This window comes from Venturia canescens, chromosome 10 (assembly GCF_019457755.1).
Source record: "Venturia canescens isolate UGA chromosome 10, ASM1945775v1, whole genome shotgun sequence".
NCBI lineage: Eukaryota > Metazoa > Arthropoda > Insecta > Hymenoptera > Ichneumonidae > Venturia > Venturia canescens.
In genome coordinates, this window is record NC_057430.1 from 388,075 (window position 1) to 412,147 (window position 24,073).

The 24,073-nt window shown below is 43.8% G+C and overlaps 2 protein-coding genes across 2 annotated transcripts; one reads left to right on the forward strand and one right to left on the reverse strand.

The window, feature by feature from the left end:
* Positions 1-940: 940 nt before the first annotated feature.
* On the reverse strand, positions 941-1,525 carry LOC122417412 (uncharacterized PE-PGRS family protein PE_PGRS46-like). Its single transcript, XM_043430905.1, has one exon. The coding sequence runs from the start codon at positions 1,523-1,525 to the stop codon at positions 941-943; it is 585 nt and encodes a 194-aa protein (XP_043286840.1).
* A 1,457-nt stretch (positions 1,526-2,982) lies between these two features.
* Positions 2,983-11,721, forward strand: LOC122417413 (uncharacterized). The gene is made up of 6 exons (XM_043430906.1): positions 2,983-3,198; positions 3,273-3,829; positions 5,257-5,654; positions 8,080-8,344; positions 8,840-8,977; positions 9,079-11,721. The coding sequence occupies exons 1-6, from the start codon at positions 2,983-2,985 to the stop codon at positions 11,630-11,632; spliced, it is 4,128 nt and encodes a 1,375-aa protein (XP_043286841.1). The 3' UTR covers positions 11,633-11,721.
* The last annotated feature ends 12,352 nt before the right edge of the window (positions 11,722-24,073 follow it).

Consider the following 24,073-nt stretch of genomic DNA (forward strand, 5'->3'; position numbering starts at 1 on the left):
CCATGACCCCGTTCTTCCTCAATACAGGCCGGCACCCCCGCCCAATCAACGCCCTCCAGACCGAAGACCCGCACCCTCAGCCCCTAACCCCCGGAGATCCTGCCATGTGGGCCAACCGGATGAACCGGCTGGCCTATCTGCAGGATTTCGTACAGAGGCAACTGGGCATGGCCGCCCGGCGGCAGGCCAAGTATTACAACCGTGGGCGCAAGGACGTCCGGTACCAGGTCGGCGACCTGGTTCTCCGGCGACACCGCGTCCTCTCCTCCGGCGCGCAGAACTTCGCCGCGAAGTTAGCCCCCCGTTTCGAAGGCCCCCACAAGATCCTAAAAGTCCTCTCCCCGGTAGTCTACGAAATCGATGACCCAAACAGCCGCAAGAACCCCCGAGTCCACATTAAAGACCTGAAACCCTACAAACCCCCCTGCACCGTTGAAGACGACGGCGAGCCTGCCGTCGACGTAATTACCACCGGCCCGGCTGCGCCGGGCGGCGAGCCCATCATCGACGTCATCTACACCCAGCCGAACTCCACCGACGATCAGCCACCGCCTGCCCCCCCGCGGCGCGCGGGACTACGGTCCCGCAAACCGGCCGCGTAGCCCGGAACGGTCCTCCCCATCGGCCTTACTGCCGCCGGTTCAACTCCATTCGCTCAACAGCTCCGCTTTATTAAACTTTCTTTTACCCCTGCGCACGTACACCCTATCGCAACCCCTGCTTGCCTGCACGCTTTCACCAACGCTTGTTTGCTTTTCTTTTTTTTTTTTTTTCTCCTTGCACAGCATGAGCGGCTTGCTTTTGGCCCGTAGGCGCCGCGTCATCCGGCCGCCATATAGGCTGCCGTTCGGGACCGCGACCCCGTACCCCTACGCCATCTGGCGGAAACCCCTCACTCCCGTCCCCCTTTCCATCCTTCCCTACCCCAGCACCGAGGCCCCTACGTTGCTTTTCCACACGTGGGACGAGGAGTGCCACTGCGTGGCCTGCTCGCCGCGCGCACCACGCCACCCCCCCCCCCCTTTTCGGTCCACATGACCCTTCGCCCCGAGTCCCCTCCTGGTTCCCTCGCCCCGTTGGGGTGCACCATCCCCGAGCCCCAATCCTCCTCCTCCGAGTCCGGGACCCTCACCCCCTGGACGGTCGCGCAGTCGCCCTCGCCCCCCGCGATGGAGGTCGACCCGGCCGACACCGCGGAGGTCACGCGACGGCTGACCGCTGTCGCCCGGATGCTGGCCCCGGAGCCCGACCTACCTAAACGATCCCAGCCACCGCCACCCCCGTTCCCTAGTTCCGCCTGGCCACCCCTGCCCCCACCAGCCCCCTTCCTCGCCTCCGAACCCTCATCCCCTCCGCGGCGAACGGTACTCCGCCGTCGCTTCGACCCAGCCACCTTCCCTGACTTCCCCACCTCCCCCGCCGCCCTCCTGGCGACTGCCCAACCCGCTCCCCTCCAGCCCCTCCTCCCCCGACCCCAGATCCCGCATCCCGATACCCCCCGTCCCAGGACCGCCTCGCCAGCCATCCCAGCCCTGATGAGCCTCCGAGTCCCGCCCCCGCCGACCCTATTCCCCCCCGCGCCCCCTCGCCGGGGCCTTCCATCCCTCTTCCCGTCCCCCGCGACCTCAAGCCGCTCCCCTCGCCCGCTCCGAGACCCCGTCCGACCGTTTCCTCAGCCCCCGCCCCCGCCGGCCGTATTCCTCCCCGCGTCCCCTCGCCCCCTCATTCCACCCCTCTTCCCGCCCCCCTCGGCCTCAGGCCGCTATCCTCGACCACCCCGAGATCCCGTCCGACCGTTCCCTCAGTCCCCGTCCCCACGGCCACCCGTGAACCCAGCCCCCCTTCCGCCCCCGGCCCCAAGTCCCTTCTGCTGGGGCTGCGACCGGCACGGGCATGACACTTCCGAGTGTCGCTACCGGATCGAGAACCGGCGCCGGCCGTAGACCCCAGCGAGGGCCGCCCCGAGCCCCCAGGCCATCTCGCCCCATCCTTCCCCTCCCCACGCCACTCCTAGCCCCCCTTGTCAGCCCCGCGTGAAGCCCTGAGCCCCAACCAGTAGGCCCGAACGGCAAGCCCCCCGAGCCCCCCCCCCGGGGCCGTCAGTAATTGCACATTCACTCAGCGATAGTATTGGAGTCCCAGCCGATACGCCAGGGAGCAGCCACCGCTTCACCGGCGAGAACCACGAGACATCAGAGACCCGAAACCAGCGACGTTGCACCGTAGACCCAGCGACAGCGTCAGCCCCGCCAACGAATCTAGTCCGTAGACCTAAGCTAGTCCTGTAAGCCCCGACTGTGATTATTGTAACGTGAAGTCTGTGATGTTAATCGGCGCGATAGCGCCAAAGAGTCAGTAAAATAAGTGTTGACGGCGTGCAACGCCATTCCCTTTTTGTTAAAAACTCGATATTGCCCCTGGCTAACGATGTACGAGTTGCGACCCCGAAGGGGGCAGAGAACCAACACGACCACGACGGTCTACTAATTGTGTGACATAAAGACCGTCCAACCGGTACTTTAGTCAATCCGGGGGGAGTTGTGACGTTGTGGCCACCCCGTCACCATGAGTCGTGGAAATGTCCCACCGCAGCACTTTCACCCCCGCTTAGCCGTTAATGAATCCGATCCATTTTGAAACAGACTCCCTCGGAGTCTTCGCCGTAGCCCTAGTAGTAAGCCCTAGGATAAGTCGAAGCCTACGCACGTCGCCAGCGCATCAAGAACCAGTCACCGCAACACCTGGAAACCACAAGAAGAAGAGAGCATCGATCCCAACACACAAGAAGAGTCCCCGCCCCACACACTAGACCCTCAGTCCCACAATCCCGACCCCACAACAATATTCCTTCCCCTAGCCCCAGACTACCCCCGTACAACACCCACACGACACTCCCTAGTCCCCTATAAATTCCCTCCGTAGCCCTACTCTAAGCCCATCGGCAAGGCGAAGAAAAAGGAATAACTCACCTGGGGTGAGAGAATGAATCCCTCACCGACTAAAGGCCGCGTGCAGCCCGAAGAACCGTCCCCGGAACGACAGGAGCCAAGTCGGAGGCCCCTAACCTCAAACGTCACTTCGGACGAGCAGCCACACGACTCCGAACGATTGCTCGTCGGGCCTCCGGCGTCGAGACTCCATCCCGGTGGATATCCCTCGTCGTCAGAACACCGACACGGGCCCCCGAGAAAAAGCCACGTACGAGGAACAACACCTCGTCACTTTGCACCGTATTTCCGTCGCCGTATTTCCGAGCTGTCAAACGCTCGCAGGAGCGAGCCGTTGGTCGTAGTACACCCTCCGGCCACGGTGGCGCCACTCAGCCGTACATCGACCCGTGGAGCCCCGCGCGGATCCGAGATCGAAGACCGGGTTATGCAATTCGCCACCGTGGCGCCTATAATCAGCCCCGTGACGAGAGGCGCCACACCGAGGATCAAGAATCTATTAAGTGTCGTGACGTCACCACACCACACGCCAATCCAGCCCCGAGTTCAAGCCCTGTTCCTCTCCCCGCCCTGCCCCTTGCCACCGAATACTCCGCGATGCGCGGAATAACTTATCGCCATTGGACCTCCCATCGACGCGCGCATCGATTAATTATCGATCAACATTGCGCAACAAGGAAGAAGATTGCGGAAGCCGGCAGGAGACATCACTTCTTCACGACTCGGCGTGCGTACCGTGGCTCTCCGTATTTCCCCAGCGAACTCAATTATTACGAGCGAAATTATACGACGACCAGAGCTTTTCCCCGGATTATTGAATTGATTGATTGTTGGATTGTCGATACCGGATTGTTTTTCGATTGTCGTCTTCGACCTATCAAGTAAGTCGTTTTTGCTCTCTGTAAAGCCGCGACGAGAGAAACACGTGGCCGACGGCCATCTTTCCTCCCGGCTCCGTACGCACTCGCCGAAATCGTTCCCCTATTTCTTTCCCCTGACTGCTCTCCGAGTCCGTCGGGCACGTTTGAACGAACCTATTTCAATTCGCCCCGGTTTCGCCCGATTATCCGCCCTAATAAAAAGTGCTGTGGTGGTGTCGATTTCTAAGGAATTAATTAGTGAAGTGCGCGTGGGCAGCGGCCCTTTTCCCCGACCCCTCGTGATCGCGTACGACAGACCGCGTGGCTCGCGTGTGAATCCGCCCCGGTGTTTCCCAGTAGATCAGTGCTCCGTGATCCCGAGGCATTTTGAACACTAGTCGAATTATTTGCGTTTCCTTCTTTTTTATTATTTTTTTTGACTGTTGTCGTACCGATCCCGGGAGTGTCGCGAATTCTTTCATTATTCTGTGAGTGTCGCATTCATCCCCCCCCCCTTTCGCCGTTTCGCACTAGCTCCGCGCCTAGTCCCCCGTATTAAATCGCCCCTTTTCTTTCTTCCTTTTTTTTTGCGTATCGCCAGTAAAATTCACGGGTATTATAAGACGCCTGAGCGACAGGTGCCCGTCGACCCGAAGATAGTGAGTCTCAAAAGCGTTGAGCCATTTTTCCCCGTTTTCTTTTTCTCCCTCCGAGCTAGCCCCGTTTTGTACATTTTCCCCCGCTTTAGACGTAATTGTTGTTAACATTCGAGACCCAAAGAGATTTATTTTTGTTAATTTTTATTATAAAATTTAACTGGCGCCCAAGACAATCACCCACGAAATAAAGCCAAGTTTTGTTACCTTTCTTTTTCTATAATTGAATTTCGGTTTATTATTTATTTAATTTGTCTCTCCCCCCCCGCTCCTCCTCATTTCAGCCAGCAGTGACGGAAAATATCGTCATAACATATACTTATACTACAGAGAACTGTCAAACGCGATCTTTATAACCTCATTCATTTAACAACACACCATACGTCATATCACGAAATATATATAAGTATATACTTGTATTATGGCACCAGAAAAAAAATATATAGGTATATAAAATGTATTATGGCACCAGATTTGTCACTAAAAAAAAACAAATAAACATCAAAAATGTGTGCGAAAATCCGACCCATTTTTTGATGCTATTAAAAAATAAATAATTAATATCTCTTCAACGCGTTAAGCTACAGAGTTCGAAGAGGTCGCGATCGAAAGAAAAAAAAAATAAAAAATACGTTAACTTATAATATTCTCTGGAATACTATAGTTAATTAATTATTAAAGAAACAAATTTTGAAAATTTTCGAAAACAATTGGAAACGCTATCGCTCCGGTAAAGAGTCTCTGGCAGCAACTCGTCATGTCATGTTGTTGTTATAAATGTACTTGTCTCAGAGTCGCTGCCGCCACTCTAGATTTTTTGTTCATCGAGAATTTTTTCCGCTGCCGTGTCGTGTTAGTAAATAACACCCGAAGTGTATTTATCCGCACACGAGCTTTGGAGAAAACGCTGAAGCATTACACGCTCCTCATACAGCAGTACTATGGGGACCTCAAAGCTGGGACGCATCTGAGTGCTCGCGAAATCAAAGCGGGTGTGAACTGTGTTGTGTCGACGCCCTGGAGCCCTGCAGTATACCGTGGCGAAGTCATAAATATTGACAGCTACGGATGCGTCGAGGTCTATCTCGTGGATTTCGCCGAGAGCGCCTTTTACGATATGAACAGTTTGTATGAACCCGTAACGCTTTTGACCGTCATACCGGCGCTTCTTATAGAGTGCGCTATTGAAGGTCTGTTCAATTATTGTGAGCATGAATACGTGACGCGCGCTCTTTCCGCGATGTGCGAGGGACATTTTTTTAAAACCCAGGTGGTCACGCATATAGATGGTGAACATCTTAGTGTTTTGCTCTCCGATACCGTCGAAGAACGCGATATAACAACCGAGATTATTCAGAATGTCGTGCACCCCGATGACGTTTTGTTTGGCGATGAGGGATACGACGACACCGAAGAGGAGCGCGCGCGCGCGCGCGCGCGTGTGTGTGTGTGTGTGTGTGTGTGTGTGTGTACGTGCGTGTAAAAATAAAACGGACTCTGGCTAAATCATGAACAAGGCGCAGAAAAAAGCGGTTGCACCGAAATGGTGAGTTTTTGATTTTTTCGGTTTGAAAATTAATAAAATGACAAAACATATGGGTTACTATGACGGCTCCACGCACCCCACCTCCACACCCACCCCACCTCCGTCACCTCCCCCCACCACTCGAAAAAATCGAGCTGGCAGGGGAGGCCGAGGAGTGGGGGTAGGAGTGGGGATGGGAGTGGGGGTCGCCATAGTGGCCCACATACTACTCGTATTGTTTTTACGCAGAGAATAGATTTTGGAGAGACGTCGGGAAGACGTATATATATTGTTGTCTTTACGCGGAAGTTTAGAGACGCCGGTTAGGCATAGTTTTGTATAGAGAAGACTTTCTTTTGAGCGTCGGTTAGACGAGAAATATATTAGCGCAGAACGTCAGTTAGACGATAATCCGTTAAATCATTGTGAAAAGATTCAGCAGCGCAGAGAGCGCTTACTACGTTGTACAGTTTAGCGTACTCCACACGCTACCATAGTAAAACCGAAGAAGAGCTTTTACATTCAGAGTACCATTCTAGTAGAGAAGCTAGGAGAGAGCTGGACCAGGGATCTCAGGGGGGTGCGGGGACGGGGGAGCGCGGGGTCTGTTGCGGGGCAGGGTGAGCTGTGTGGAGGGGGAATTCGGAGGTGCGTGAAGGAGATGGGAATCTCAGGGGGGTGCGGGGACGGAGGAGCGCGGGGTCTGTTGCAGGGTATGGAGGGGGAACTCGGAGGTATGTGGAGGGAATGGTCAGAGAGAGGATGAGGGTAGTGGCGACGCGGAGTGAGAGGATGGGTAATGGTCAAGTGGAGGGTGCGAGAGAGGGAGTGAGACAATAAAATTTATAACTTTTAGCAAGAGTTTTTGAACAATGGTTTTTTTTTTTTTCACATGAACTTTCACACAGGGTTTTTTTTTCAAAGGAGAAGTCAATCATGGCTTCATCCCTAAGAAACAGCAGCAACCTGTGCGGTAGTAATAAAGTATAGGATTTATGACCTCCGAAACGAGAGATTTGTCTCGAGCATTGCAAGATGACCATGACGTTTCCTAATTAAATTTAAGTCATGAAAAAAAGGGGGAACCGACTTGTACGTTTCCAAGATTCAGAATTACTAGCACCTGCATTCCCACGACTGGTCCATTGTTCCCGAAAAATATGTCCTCTGGGTTTTTCGTGAAACTCTGGAAAGAAATTCGATCGTCATCCATGACGTCTTTAATTAAGTCTTTTGGCAAAAAGGCTTTTTCACGGTATGGTAAAGTCAGGAGCACCTGCATTTACACGACATTGTTTCCGAAAAAGATGTCCCCTAGGTTTTTTCTCCGAATAGCCGCCCACCCACAATTTTTCCCGAGCTTGGTTACTGATATTATCATTTCGAAGAAATACCTACTAATAGATTGTCATCTTCGTATATTCGATTCTTACATCATACTTGGTAAAAGGATAGTTTAAAAGAAAGATGTCGATCCGTGGGGGTGTAACGAAACGTTAAAGTAATAAAGATGTCTTTGAGTTAGGGACCGACTTTCACGCTATAATCGACAGGAGTGCATGCACCTGCTTGTTCATGATTGACCCATTGTTTCCGCAAAAGATGTCCTTAAGTTTTTCCTCTTAAAAAATCTTCGCCCACCCGCATTTTTTTCCTAACATCGATCTAGAGTAATCATGGGAATATGTAAAAGAAATGCCGACAGGTTTCAACCCTCACATATACACTTCTCATATACACCCCCTCTCCTAGAAAAAAGTTGACTATTGGGAAAAAGTTTGGAGGGATGATGTTAATTTTGTCGAGATGATTTCAAAAATCGAGACATTCGGGATCGAGTTTTCTTCGAGTCCACATCGAAGTTTAGTTTCATATTCTCCTCATCACCATGGCAGACGTCAATGATGTTGATGATATGGAAAAGTTTTTAAGTGATCGTGCGGCTTCGTTACAATCGGTGGAAGAATATATTGCGTGGGAAGAACAGTGTGATGCGTTTATCGCATCGTTGAGTGGCGAAAATTCTTCCAAACGTGCTCGATTGAATATAGCATCACAACGGTCATTAATTGCGCGAATTATACGTTTAGAAACTTTGAAAACAACAACCCGTTCCCAATTCATTCACACGGGTGATGGGCTAAATGATCGAAACTTGGTGTGGTGTGAAGTCGACACAGCGTTTGGAAATCGTGTGCTAACCGGTGCTGTAATTAATAAAAATTACATCGATCCACGAAAATTCCTTCAAGACTCATACGACTTGGTGGCATTGCAAGTGGTGGACAATATTTCCAAACATAGCAGCATAAAAGTTAATACCGAATTTAATGGCGAGTTCACGGTGAATGGCAGGTATGCAAATAAAAGTATAATTACAAAGACAGTTGCACTGCTCGAAACATGTGATATAAGCGAATGGTATCGAAATCATGTTGTTGAGCCAACGCTAAAATCCCTCGATGAATTTCAAGAAAGTGATAGTGGTTGGACATTAAGTTCAATTTTGAATTTAACTGTGAACATTAATAAATATAATTCTATGCGTGCGGGTTGTCATATAACATTATCAAAACACATTAGATTGAAAAAAGCAGTGATCAATGTGAAATCTAATGATAACGCGTGTTTCGGCTGGGCGATCGTTGCGGCCCTCCACCCCGCCGCCAATCATAGTGATCGCTCATCATCATATCCACACTACTCAACGATCTTAAATCTTGCGGGTATCAACTTCCCCATGACTTTAGATCAAATAAATAAATTTGAGAGCCTCAACAATCTCTCGATAAATATATATAGTGCACCGAATGATGTTGTTCAACCTATTCGATTGAGTAAACAAAAAAGGGAGCGACACATCAATTTGCTGTACATAGAAGATGTGATGGGTACAAATGTGGGACACTTCGCATGGATTAAAAATCTTTCCCATTTAGTGAGCAAGCAACTGAATACTCACAATGGTCGAAAATACATCTGTGATCGGTAAGTGATATCAGTATACTACTATATATAAAGATTTTAAAAATATAATAAAGATTTGTGGGTAATCAAAAAAAATGTTTCTTTTTTCTGCTCATTCATAGATGCCTGCATTATTTTTCATCTCATGAGAAGCTCCAATCACATGAGGTGGATTGTGGCGAGATGAATAATTGCGCGATTCTGCTGCCGAACGCACATGACAAATGGTTGGAATTCAAGAACGTGAATCGAAAGGAGCTTCTACCGTTTATCGTGTATGCCGACCTCGAGTGCATTTTGAAAAAAACCACGGCTGAAGATATGGACCGCAATAAATATCAACATCACCAAGTCTTCAGCGTGGGATACTACGTCAACTGCTCGTATGACGAATCATTGTCAGGGTATCACACACATCGGGGCGAGGACTGCGTTCAATGGTTCGTACGTAGATTAGAACAATTGGCGAAACAAGTAGCAACCATTTTATATACCATTATTCCGATGAATGAATTGACTCCTCAAGAATGGCGAAAATTCCGAGAAAATAAGGAATGTCATATCTGTGAGAAATCATTCGTAGAGTATGATGTTCGAGTACGCGATCATTGCCATTTAACAGGCAAATTCAGAGGTCCAGCGCACCAGGACTGTAATTTAAAATATCAAGAATCATTCTTCATCCCCATAGTTTTCCATAATTTGTCGGGCTATGATGCTCATTTTATTATAAAAGAAGTAGCTACAGCGTTTGAGGGAAAAACCGATTTACTACCCATAACGAAAGAAAAGTATATTTCTTTTTCGAAAACCGTTATAACTTCGAAGGATTATAGGAAAAATATTAAGTTGCGCTTCATTGATTCATATAGATTTCTGAACACAAGTCTTGATAAATTGGCATCTTTCTTGACTCATGATCAACTCACGGTTTTAAAATCTGAATTCCGAGATACCGATAACTTCAATCTGCTAACGCGAAAAGGTGTATTCCCATACGAGTACATCGATAGTTTTGACAGACTGGAGGAAACGGCACTTCCACCGCGAGAATCATTCTATAGTTCTTTAACCGATTCAACGGTATCGGAAAGTGAGTATGCTCATGCTTTAACCGTTTGGGAGCGGTTTTCCACTCAAACGCTTGGCGAATACAGTGATTTGTATTTGAAAACCGATGTTTTATTACTAGCTGACATTTTTGAAAACTTTCGTAACACCTGTTTGAAAAGTTACGGTCTTGATCCCGCATATTATTATACACTTCCTGGATACACCTGGGATGCAATGATGCGATACACAAAGATCAGATTCGAATTGCTCACAGATATTGACATGGTCTTATTTGTAGAAAGGGGCATTCGGGGGGGTCTAAGCCAATGCAGTGGTAGATATGCCCGCGCCAATAATAAATACATGCCATCGTATGATCCATCAGAACCGTCCACGTTTTTAATGTATTATGATGTTAATAATTTATATGGATGGGCAATGAGCCAAGCATTGCCCTACGATCAGTTTGAGTTTATTGAAAATGTTGAGAATTTCGATGTAGAATCGATTCCATTGAATGGTACACATGGTTATCTGCTTGAGGTCGATTTAGAATATCCAGAAGACCTACATGATATCCATAGTGATTTACCATTCTGTCCGAGCCACGAAAAACCTCCGGGTAAACAGCACGAGAAGCTCATTGCTTCACTGCAGGCGAAAAAGCGGTACATCATTCACTATCGCGCATTACAGCAATGCTTAAAACACGGTGTAAAACTCATGAAAATACATCGGATTTTGAAATTTAGGCAATCATCATGGCTTCAGAAATATATCGACCTGAATACCCAGTTTCGAACAAATGCCAAGAATGAGTTTGAAAAAAATCTGTTTAAACTAATGAACAATGCGGTTTTTGGGAAAACGATGGAAGATGTTCGAAGTCATGTTCAAGTGAAACTTTTGACGGAATGGGCAGGAAGATTTGGTGCCGAAGCCATGATTGCGAAACCCAACTTTCATAGCCGTAGTATTTTCGCTGAAAATTTAATTGCTGTAGAGCTACGGAACTTGCAGGTCAAGTTTAATAAGCCGATATACGTTGGAATGTCAATTCTAGATATATCGAAAACATGTTTGTATGAGTTTCATCACGAATTCATGTCTCCGATATATCAGAATAAATGTAAAATATTGTACACTGACACCGATAGTTTAATATATCACATTGAATGTGATGATGTATATAATGATATGAAGAACAATCTTAATAAGTATGATACAAGCGATTATCCCATCGATAATAAATATAATATACCGCTAGTTAATAAAAAAGTACCCGGTCTCATGAAAGATGAGAATAACGGGGCTATTATGACCGAATTCGTGGGACTTAGATCAAAAATGTACGCAACACGAGTTTTAGGTAAGAATGATGTAAAAAAAGCCAAGGGTGTTAGTAGTAATGTTGTAGCGCGAACTATAACTTTCGACGATTATACTAAATGTTTGAATGAGGAAATTGAGATGAAACGCACTCAAGCATCGATTAGATCTACTTTACACAATGTATATACTATTAAGGAAACAAAAATAGCTCTAAGTCCGCATGACGACAAGCGCTACATTATTCCTGGCACAGTGAATACTTTGCCATGGGGTCATCGTGACATTCCATAATGTCTTTGAAAGCGATGTAAATAAGTATGAGTGGGTGAGAGCGAGAGAGAGTTTGTACATTGGAAGTGAAATAAAAAAAAAAAAAAATCTCCGACCAAGCTCAATGTGTCCTTTTTTTTCTTATACCTGCTATGTTTCAAGCTCCGCTGCATGTATAGGGAGTGGTCATAAAAAAAAAACACAGAGTCGAAACGTTTCCTTCTCCATTTTCTTTATTCATAGATCATCCTTGCTTATCCAACTATTGTGTGTATTGTCGAAACCTAGCCATTTCACAAACAACTGACTGCCACGCTTCTTCAACACTTTTTCAATGAGATATATGTCGGGATTTTTCGCTCGAAGCAGCTCTTGCTCGTAGAAACCACCGGCGATCGGCTCATCTTGATGATCTTTTATATTATAAGTAACTGGATTAGTTTTTCTAACTCGATATATTGTAAATATTTCCGTTGTCCAGTTTGGTGTATAACCTTTTTCGAATACATTCTTAAATTTACTTATGCGCACTTTATCACCGATTTTAAATTTTGCTTCGTTTCCAACTTCGGATCTATTGTATACGTTACGCAACAGTCGTTTTTCATTCGTAGTATTCACATCTTTCGGTTTCATTTTTATCGTACGATGTAATGTATCATTATATTTTATAATTAATGTATCGAGAATATTGATCCATTTCCAGTTTCCGCGAAAACTAAATTGAATCCACATTTTATTCTTAAGTGTACGATTGAAGCGCTCACAAATTGATGCTTTCAAGTTGCTAAATGTAGAATACAAGTGTATATTATACTTTTTCATCAAAGCCTTAAAGTTCGTATTATAAAATTCTTTTCCTTGATCGAAGTGAATATTTTTCGGTATGCGTCCTTTGCTGAGAATCGACTCCATTGCAGCACTCACATCTTTTCCACTTTTACTCTTCAACGGTGCGGCCCAGGCGAATTTGGAGAATATATCGATGACGGTGAGGAGAAATTTATGGTTGGAGTTGTGTTGTGCATATGCAGACATATCTACAAGATCAGCTTGCCAAGTCTCATCCAGGCCGCGTATATCCACATGTCGACGTGGATAATTCCGCCGAGCTGGCTTATGCAGTTCTTCAACCACCGCAAGCTTCTTTTCACTCATTTTTTCTTCTCACCCCCCACGGTCCTCATCAATTGCAGAAGATAAGAGTCTGGAGGATTTTTCACTGACTTATCATTAGATGATCTCGTAAAAACTTCATATCATCATGAAGTTCTGAGATTTCTCTCTTTATATTATCAATTTCTTCACGGAGATGGGCGAGCTCGGTTCTCACACGCTTTTCTGCAGCCGCCACATTCGATTCACACTTTTGATTCGTTGTATGAGTCACACTATGAGTTATAGAATGAATGTGTTTACTGAATGCATCGAGTGTTACAACATCTCGAGCATTTACTGGCTCGCCAACGTTGCTCAGTCGTTTTCGTTCCAAGTCGTAATGACCGTCCGATGTAATTTTGAATCCAGCACCTGGTTTACCCGGAGGACCTGCACCACGTCTACTCAACTTTCGTCCAAACACATCGACGCTCATGTTGGGAATGTGGATGAAAGCAAGCCATCACATGTTAATAAATGATTTCGGCTTCACGCAACTCCTCGATAATCGATATAATTTCATTCGAATGTGATGAATTTCCAGCAGCTTGCGATGCGAGCAACAAACGAAGACGATCTACCAGCTCATTTGGATCATCCCAATGAACATAGTCGACAGAGGTATGCTTTCGTGCTACCTTATACTGAGGCAGAGTACCACCTTTCTTATCGTTGCTACCGAGCATTTGGGATATATAATTTTTAAATTTACTATTTTTATCCTGACGTACCGCACCCGTGCGTTTATAAAATTTTTTATGAGCATTCGTTGTGATGATAATTTTCTGATATTTCTCCAAGTCATTTGGTGTTAGATATTTGAGTTCGGGCTCTTCTTTAAACAACAGTTCCACCAAGCCAATACTTTTGGGATACTTTTCATCTCCAACCACTATATGATCGAGTTTGAAATGAATTGGTGAATCACCAATCATTAATCTGTTTTGAGCGAGATTTCGTACTCCATACACGCCATCTAATCTTGTTTTGTTATTACTACGCAGTAAGCCCAGATATTCACGTATCAAATTATCAACATCTCCAGATGATTCCAAGTTATCATCGTCCTCATCATCATCATTATTATCTTCATGAATATCATTATCACTATTTTTAGTTAAGGGTACACCGACATTCTCATCAGTAATTGCATCATGCCAAATATCATCTTTGAAAGAAATATCTTGCTTCATGCTATTTTCTCCAAAATTTGGAGACTCGTCCTCCTTCTCCTCCTCCTCCTCCTCTTCCTCCTTTTTAATATTTACACGTTCATTCTTAATTTTAGGTTTTTTCGTATATGAAACTAGTTCTTCTAATGGTTCAACAATCGGTTTAAACACATCTTGCATTTTCTGCTGAGCACTATCACGTCCACTTTTCAACATTCGATGTTTTCGTCTGATTGCATCACTCGCCTTGGCAAGTTCACTCAATACAGCCGTCTCCTTTAAAAGTTCTTTGCGCTTCATGTTGACACGAGTAAGTCAGACTTTAGACTGTCTTGTAAAATCCAGGGGAACAATTATTTATCATCATCATCATCGACAGTGAGGAAAGAATCAAATCCCCTTCTATATCTTCCAGCATTCAACTCACTGTCCTTGTCAATCGTGATGAATCCATACTTGTCCGATTTCCAACACTTGACACACATTTTTTTGAAACTTGCATAAGTCATATCCGTATTGACATGATCATTATATACATGCTTGAGGTTCATATCATCTTGTTTGAATAGCACTATAAAATTTGCATTGTCTCTCACGAGATGTTTCGGAATACGAGTATACGTCTGACAGAGATAAAAACTATCCACAATCTCGTGTCTTCCCATGGAAAAAAATGCTCTCACGTTGTCCTGTTTCTCACACGCTATATCGTCAAAGATGAATATGGAGTTTGGGCGAGCTTCACTAGGTGCCACAACTTGTTCATGCTCGTTAAATTGAAAAAATTCCACTCCTTCCACAGGTTTAAGCATTTGCTCGAGCAATCGGTATTTAGGCTGCTTCAAAGATTTCGAGTATAGATATATATTCTCAAATCTCAAACCATTTGGATGTATTAGGAGCGTGAGTAAGGCATTCGTTTTTCCATAATTCGAGGGGCCACAAAATACGGCTCGAATGCTGTTAGGTAGTAAGTTTCCATGACGCTTCTTCACACTACCCGCTCCAACAATAAATTCATCGAAATTTATTATGGGGAGTTGACCGCTCGAAACTTGTTTCTTCGACTTCATCTCGCATGCGACTGATTGAAAAAATCATATAAATGCAACTTTATAATGTTGGAATAGTCAGTCGAGTTGTAACCACTGCAGAGTGATGATTGTACATGATAAACCTGGTAAAGGTTTGGTAAACAGTATAATCAACAATCTCCCCGTGGAACTACATCTACCGGGCTATCAATATTGTGGACCTGGTACGAAATTGATCAAACGTCTTGCTCGTGGTGATCCTGGTATAAACGCGCTGGACGCTGCTTGTAAAGAACACGATATCGCATATTCGAAAAATCGTGAAAACTTGGAAGCACGACATCTGGCGGATAAAATTTTGGCTGAACAAGCCTGGCAACGTGTAACCTCGAAAGACGCAAGTCTTGGTGAAAGAGCAAGTGCTTGGGCCGTGACAAACATTATGAAGGCGAAAAAGAAATTTGGTCTAGGTATGAAAGGAGTGACGAAAAAGACCAAAAAAAGTGTTTGCCTGAAAAAGATCATCAGTGCTGCAAAGAAAGCCATGGTTCGTAGTGGTGACCCCCGTGAAATCGTCATGTCAGCATTGAAAGGTGCGCGTGCCAGTGTTAAAGGTGTTAAAGTACGCACGCCTCGGGTTCTACCTGTACCTCGCAAAATCGGCGGTTTATTGCCCTTCCTCGTACCCATCTTTGCCGGCCTTAGCGCCGTTGGTGCACTGTCTGGTGGAAGTGCTGCAATAGTCAAAGCTGTAAATGCTGCTCAAGCGGCTAAAAAGGAATTGGAGGAAAGTAAACGTCACAACCGAACACTCGAGGCTATCGCTTTGGGTAAAGGTTTACATCTGAAACCATACAAACAGGGTTTGGGTCTTTACCTCGGGACAAAAACGTATAATCACGCTACCACATCAACCACTCACCGACATCGATCTGCTAAAGTATGCGAGAGCCATGAACATTCGTAACTTTCGTGGGGTTTTCATGCGTGACACTTTGCCTGAAAATGGACCACTCAAGCAAGAATCAGCAATCGTGAATTTGAATGAAAATGTGGGCCCTGGGACACACTGGGTTGCATATAAAAAGAATGGTCAACGAGTCACATACTTTGACAGCTTCGGTAATCTCCCACCTCCACCCGAACTCATGAGATACTTCAATGTTGGTAGCGTGAAATACAATTATAAAAAGTATCAGGAATACGATACAATAATATGCGAGCATTTATGCTTGAAATTTTTGTGTGGACAACTAAATCGACGAGACAATTATGCACTATATAAATGAGGACTATGGAGCTGCGTGTTTAGTTCTAAATCTGCGAGCATCATGGCTGATAGTTTGACGATCACCATTACTGGATCATCCTCCATACTCGAGGCACAATTTTTTCCACCCATCGAACTATCGCCCGACAAAAATTATACTCTTGGACTCGTCGAGCTGCTCACATTCAATTCGATTCCAAATATCGACATTGGTTGCAATGAATTTCACGTTGGAAATCATGTGGTGACCATTCCAACGGGCAGCTATGAAATTGAAGATATTGAAAAATATTTGAAAACTGAGTTGGCATCTAAAAACATACAAATTCAGCTTAAGCCGAATAATTATACGCTACGCAGTGAAATTGAGTGCAATCAATCGATTGATTTTACATCCAAAAATTCGATTGGACCTTTGCTGGGTTTTACGTCGCGTCGATTGGAGCCCAATAAAAGACATGTGTCCGATCTACCCGTATCCATTCTCAAAGTGAACGCCATTCGAGTCGAGTGTAACATAACCACTGGTGCATACATCAACGGGCGAAAAGTTCATACAATTCACGAATTTTTCCCATCTGTACCGACCGGCTATAAAATCATCGAAGTACCGTCGAGCGTCATTTATCTACCAATCACAACTCGTCGCATTGACAATATACAGCTTCGTATTGTCGATCAAGACGGAGATTTGATCAATTTCCGCGGTGAAGTCATCACCATAAGACTTCATATAAAATCTCAATGGGCATAATTTACAATCATCGTATTGGCAATATTAATAAGCCAACATGGGATCGCGAAAGCAGTCGTCGATCAACGCTCAAAGAGCTAACACCTCAAAACCTTCTGCTATTGAAGAGTTTGGGTCTCAAAATTCGTGGAGTTCGCGTGTGAGAAATTATCTGCTTTGCTCGTTGTGCATCTGCTGCCTGCAATGGAGGAAGAAATCGTAAACATCCAGACACCCGTCATGTTTGACGAATCAATCATACATTATGAGGTTCATGCTCATCAACCATACGCATCGTCAACATACAACAATAGTGATGAAATACGTATTTCAATCCAGCATCAAGATTTATCAATTCTACCGAGTAAAAGTTCAATTCACATTTGCGGCAAACTGACAAAGGCGGATGGTGCAGCGTTAGCTGCAACGAGCCTCGTCAACAATGCCATTTGTCATTTATTCGAGGAGGTGCGTTATGAACTTAACGCAGTTGAAATCGATCGTAATAAAAATGTGGGAATCACATCTCTCATCAAAGGATATACATCTCATTCGTCGGCGAGAAGTGCAATGCTTGAGAACACCGGTTGGCTCGATGTTGAGGAGACTAAACAAATTGTAGACGTAGCAGGCAACTTTGACGTATGCATACCACTGAGCATGCTGCTGGGATTTGCTGAAGATTATCGAAAAATGGTGGTGAATGCAAAGCACGAATTGATTTTGACTAGATCACGTTCCGATGATAATGCCATAGTTCAACCAGCCGCTGAAGATTATAAAATTACACTACGGAAAATTGAATGGCTCGTTCCATACGTCACCGTGGCGGATAAACGGAAAATTCAACTGTTGAAATTCATCGCCAAAGATACCCCAATTCCAATGAGTTTTCGTACGTGGGAATTGTATGAATATCCAATGTTACCGGCGACATCGAAACACGTGTGGTCAGTCAAGACATCAACGCAGCTGGAAAAACCTCGATATGTGATCCTGGCATTCCAAACAGGACGAAAGAATAATAAGAGGCAAAATGCGAGTAATTTTGATCATTGCAACGTTACTGATGTAAAATTATACTTGAATTCACAATGCTATCCTTATGGTAATATGAATTTGAATATAGAACAAAATCAGTATGCAGTACTCTACGATATGTATACAAACTTTCAACCGATGTACTACAATAAGGAGGCCGAACCATGGCTTACAAAAGCTGATTTTCTCAAATTTGCACCTCTCATTGTGATTGACTGCTCGAAGCAGAACGATTCTCTCACGTCTGGACCTGTTGATGTGCGCCTCGAATTTGAAACAAGCACAAATATTCCAGCACAAACATGCGCATACTGCCTCATTCTACACGATCGCATCGTTGAATACAATCCTGTGAGTGGTGGGGTGAGAAAATTGGTATAAAACCGTACCATCAACTTCTTTAGCCAACAGTCATCATGGATTTTGTCATCGATCTACAAGGCTTCAAAGGACCCATCAATGAGTTTATACTCAAAGAAATTTCAATCATTCGTGCGGACGTGAAGAATGCTGAACCTCTCACACTTTTCTTCGCACCACCGTATGCATGGGATTCTCTACCGGCAAAGTATAAAACGACAAACAAATGGCTGGAACGTAATTTTCATGGATTATCATGGGATTTTGGTGTAATACCATACGATGCGGCAAGAGGAATAATTCAAACTATCTTACGCGGCGCTCATACCATCTTCGTAAAAGGCTGCGAAAAATCTTCATGGCTGACGAACTTTTTGGATCTGTCAACGGAGATTGTCGATTTGGAGACTTTGGACTGCCCATCGTTGAAAAAACTGCCGAAAAGTCCATCGAAATGCGACCACCACCACACCAACGAATCGAAATTTAATTGTGCAACGATGAATGTAAAATCTTTGAAAAGCTGGTTATATGTATATCATGCATTGTGCAAACGAGGGATTTTTGAATAAACAAAACATTTTTTCCATATATGAGTGTGTTTTTTTTTTTTTTTTTATTTTATATAATACTCTTCCTCCTCCTCCTCCTCTTTCAACATTACTCACACTTCATCGAAGATTTACATATACTATTTACATTTTTTCTATTTGTTGAGAAACATTAAACTTCTCTTTGACAAAATTTGATGGCCTTCAAATCGCCACCAAGATACTTCATATAAAGTTCCCCGTTATGAGCTGTTTCCAGGAGTTTCTTGAATGTAGCAGGATGCTGATCGAATGCCGTTACGACTCGTGGCGGCAGGAATATGTTGAATTCATTCTTGATTTCGGCAACGTATCTTTTGCCCCACTTGGTGTTTGCGATCCTGACATCCGAGACGAGATATTCCCCATCGACTTCGAGCTCGTTCAACTTCTTAGTAGGAAGATATTCGGACTTTGCGATGATGTCGTTTATTGCAGCGAACTCCATTTTACGATGAATATAGTTTTTGAGATTTTTCCACAAACAGCAAGTCTTGACTCAACTTTATGAAAATGTGAAGTGATGCTTTTTTCTTCTGGACTCTGCTATTTGTAGTTTTTCCATCTATCCCTACCCCAAAACTGAATCATCCCCTTCCACACGTTTTCAAACAGGTTCAAACGTGATCTATATTGTGATCGATACAGTCTCCTCCGGTGGTTCTTTTTTCTGTACAGGCTCAGACGGGTCATCTCTTTGATTCCGGCGACGTTATGAACACGTGCATTCTAAACTTGATCGAACACGTTTTGAACACCTGCATTCTAAACTTGTTCAAACACGTTCGGGCCTTCGCAACATTTCCAACAATGTCGTCGTTGAGGAGCAGGACCGTCAATATGATCATCCATCGACGATACGTTCCAATGTTCAACGCAACGACGTAACAATGCAATCTCTCTATCACATTTGTAATATTCTGGTAAACGATCCCACAGGATATCTGTATATTCACTAAAACATTGTTTAAAGACGGTAGGAGATATAATTTGGAGCTCCTCCGATGTCATTTCACAGGGATTTTTTATGCGTAGAGTCGTATAGATATTCACAAGTCGTTCCATTATGTGACACTTTTCACAATCTCGACGTTTAGGTCTACAAGAATCAATATGCGTATGTAGCCAGGGTTGATTAAAATGATCGTAGCACAATTGATATGATTGCACTTCACTATCACACTGCAAATACTTGGGTAAACGATTCCATAAAGCAGGAATGAATGCACTATAATACTTCAAAAGCAAAGCCTTCGGTAATGATTCAAGTTCATTTGCTGTTAATGCCAATGGATGTTTCGCCGGGTGGATAGCATACATACTTGCACACCTCTCCATCTCGACCTCGACTTCAGAAATGATCCCATTTTTTTTATTCCAATGTCTTTTAAATATTTCCCTCCCCACTTTCATCACTAGAATTTCCGTTCTACTACCCCAAATCATTTCATGATATATTTTTTTAATACTCCGTCCCCCTAAAAACTCATTAAGTGATCAAGATAAATCTGGTTTGAGAAAAGTTGCGTGGGTGGGCATTTCCGTAGAAAGTTTTCGAAACACTTTTTTTCAGTGTCAGTAAATCTTAGTTAGTTACACCATGGTGGATATTCGACATACTTCGAATGTCATAAATTTGATTATGAATTTCATGGGTACTTTGAAATGGTTGAAAAAAACTTCCGCTCCTTTTCGTTCCTCACTCGCAGGTCATTGCGGGTCCTTAGATTTTTTGTCCCCGCAGTAGAAGTTTTTTTTTGCTGGAAAAGTTCAGTTGTACATTTTCTAATTTTTGGTGGAAAGTCGTTGGAGGGGATTCAATGCTCGCCATTAGTTGAAGTGTTAGAGTATGCGGAATCCTCCCTCTTTTTTCTTTCTTTCTACGAAGAGTTAAAAGGACATTATTCTCACGAGGAAAATCACTCTGCTCTCTACGTCTCTACTGACTCATCAAAGTTTTGTTTCGTTACGTCAAAAATCACTCCTCGAAAAAGTATCGGTGACATTGCCAGTCGCGTTCGCGTCATATTTATCTTTTCGCCAAAAACGTAAAAATGTCTCAAAGTTTCAACTTATGTAAAAGTGAAGTGGAGATCTTCGATCTCGTGAACGACAATGATAGTTATTGTAGTGATAAAGAAAGTGAAATAATGGTTGTCGACATATCCGATGACGATGTCGAAATTATTGATCTCAGGAACAATGGTTATCGTGATGAAAGTAACATTTCCGACGATGAGGTCGAAGTGATTGATCTCGTGAATGATTACGAATGTGATTCTAGTGTTCAAAGAAATAATCTTATAATTGTCGACATCTCGGACGATGATGACAACAATCCAGACATGGAGAATGTGAGTGATGATGAACACGATAATGACAGTGATGATGGAAATGATGATGTTGATGTTAATGATGAGGAAATGAACAACATCCTCGATGACATCGAGCGTGATTTCGCTTACTATGGGAGGGACGTCGAGTTCGATGAAATCGAGCCAGCAGAGGCCATCACATCGGACGAGGGATTTGAGTCCAACTCTTCCGTGGATGATGGGGAGTCGATACATCGCCGGCCACTCTCACGACCTACGGCACTGGCCATAACGCCTGCAATGCGGACCTGTCGAATAAGTTCATATTATTTGGATCGAATGAACAATCGGATCTGCACCGATTGTTTCACTCGGAACCCTGAGATCTATGGTCACGTGGTGCCCTTCTGCGATCATAACGTGGGGCCGTATGAGACACTGGAAGATATATGGTGCTACAACTGTAATCGAACGCTCTGTGTATTCCCAGCATACAACACTTGTATATATTGTAAAAATTAATGGTGAGTAATTCTATTCCTAATTTATCACTGAATTCCGCATAAAAAGAAAAATCATGAATAGGGGGATTTTATCTGTTGCAGAAGACGGAATCTTTGAAATTCAAATTAAAAAATTTTTGAATTTAATTAAATGACGATTGTAATTTTTAAATTCATATTATTTTTATAATTTTTTATATCTCAATTTTGTATTGAATCAATAAATATGCGAGATAATTTTGCGTACATCAAATTTGCAAAAAAAAATGTAAGATGTTAAGAAAATATTCTTTCACCCCCGTTTTTCCATCTCTCTCTTCTCATCTCCTCTCTGTCTCGCACTATTCTTTCAGACGGTTCCCCCTCCACACAGCCGACCCTGCCCCGCAACAGACCCCGCGCCGGACCCTTCCTCACGCTCCCCCGTCCCCGCACCCCCCTGAGATTCCCATCTCCTTCACGCACCTCCGAATTCCCCCTCCACACAGCTCACCCTGCCCCGCAACAGACCCCGCGCTCCCCCGTCCCCGCACCCCCCTGAGATCCCTGGTCCAGCTCTCTCCTAGCTTCTCTACTCATTCTTTCACCTGGAATCCCGGTTCCGATCAGACACGATTTTAATAATCGAATTGAAGCGCAGGGACTCCCGCCGTTCCGACAGCGAAAAAAGGGGTAAGTTTGGAAGCTTTAAACAATTAAAATTCGAGCAATAAGTGTGATTGTGCCTGCATGTGTGGTACATGGGACTCACGGTCACTGACTTTCCCTCGAGCGCGCGCAAACGCAGATTTTGAGAAAGCGTTCTAAGCCGCGTATAATTTGACCTTCCCTCGCGTTCGAGCTAGCCTATGTTAAGCAGCGAGTGGATTTGGTTACAATATATTAAATCGAATATTGAAATATAAAGCAATAAACAAATATATTGATACATTGATTATATGTATTTTTTTATTATATTCTGCTGTCCTTTCATCTACACAATCTTATTTACTCGCTCGTTCATTCAAAGATTTATGCACTTGCTCACTCGATCCCAAACTGACTCACTCTATCACACTCGATCACTGTTATTTTATTCACTGTCGATAACACTCATTCATGTACTCTCTCATTTGCTCATAATTCATTCTCTCATTAACTCGCTCGTGCATGCACTTCTAAAAAATAGTCACTCACACCCTCTCACAAAATCATACACTGCAAGTAGGCTTCGAAAACGCTCCTCCTATAGTGGATTGCTTCTTGACCAACTGAAGACAGATTTTCGGACTCATTCATATATTACTGAAAGATCACCTCGAAGATTCTGAAATGAGAAAAAAGAATTATACTTGAAACTGTTACAAACAATTTTTTATATTTTAACATTCATAGCCCGCAGAGAGAATGAGTTCTCATTTTTGATATACACATGAATTGAAGAAACAATTACAGATAAAATATGGGTAAGAACCCCTCATGATCGATATATTATTACACTGACAAAAAAACATAATTGCAAAAAAACTAGAAAAATCTAGCTTATACTAATTATTACAATATTTCAAGTTTCGGCAATGTAAAATAAAATTAAGAATAAAAATAATAGTTGAACAGTGTAAGAGAAATACCTAAAACCATTCTTATTCTTGAGAAAGCATGCGGTATGAAAATAGGATGGAGAAAAAGAAGGAGGATAAAATATAATAGTTATGATTTTAATATACCTGAATATTCTGAAGCAAGCGTGTAGACCGAGAAGACCAGAGATGTCCTAAATTCGTTTCCAAAATCCATCGAAGGCCTCCAGCTCTATCAAAATATACCTATTGAAGAATGAGCACAAATTTATAGATAAAATGGAATAATATACAAAATAATACAATCACACCCTGAATCATTGCGTTGCTCACCCAGTCACTCATCTATTTACCCGATTACGTAAAATTATGAAGTGAATGGCTTTAGCTTATTTCAAATCTTTTTAGTGAGCTGCTTTGACTTATTCAGTCATCGCTTCATCATTCAATGATTTATTAACTCCCTCTCTTAATTACTCCTCGATCCTTGACACCTTCGGATCATTTCATATTCGCATTGGCATCAAACCTCTGTACTGGCAGTCACTGCTGACTTGTCATACTGACCGATACAGTATGTTAAGAAGCTGGTATGAAAAAAAGAGAGGGTGAAATGAGATACTAATGGTAATTATAGCTTTTACCTGAACATCCTTATTTAGAATGCCGAAAAACCCAAAGATATCTAAAAGTATTTTCTGTAGTTCATCGAAGGGCTCCCTCCAAC

What these genes read in the sequence shown, in the direction of transcription:
- LOC122417412 (XM_043430905.1), bottom strand. Translation starts at nt 1,525, where the DNA reads ATGGCTGGCGAGGCGGTCCTGGGACGGGGGGTATCGGGATGCGGGATC.
- LOC122417413 (XM_043430906.1), top strand. Translation starts at nt 2,983, where the DNA reads ATGAATCCCTCACCGACTAAAGGCCGCGTGCAGCCCGAAGAACCGTCC. An exon ending in GAGTTCACGGTGAATGGCAG is followed by an intron (nt 8,345 to 8,839) that starts GTATGCAAATAA and finishes TAAACAAAAAAG; the next exon opens with GGAGCGACACATCAATTTGC. An exon ending in CGAAAATACATCTGTGATCG is followed by an intron (nt 8,978 to 9,078) that starts GTAAGTGATATC and finishes GCTCATTCATAG; the next exon opens with ATGCCTGCATTATTTTTCAT.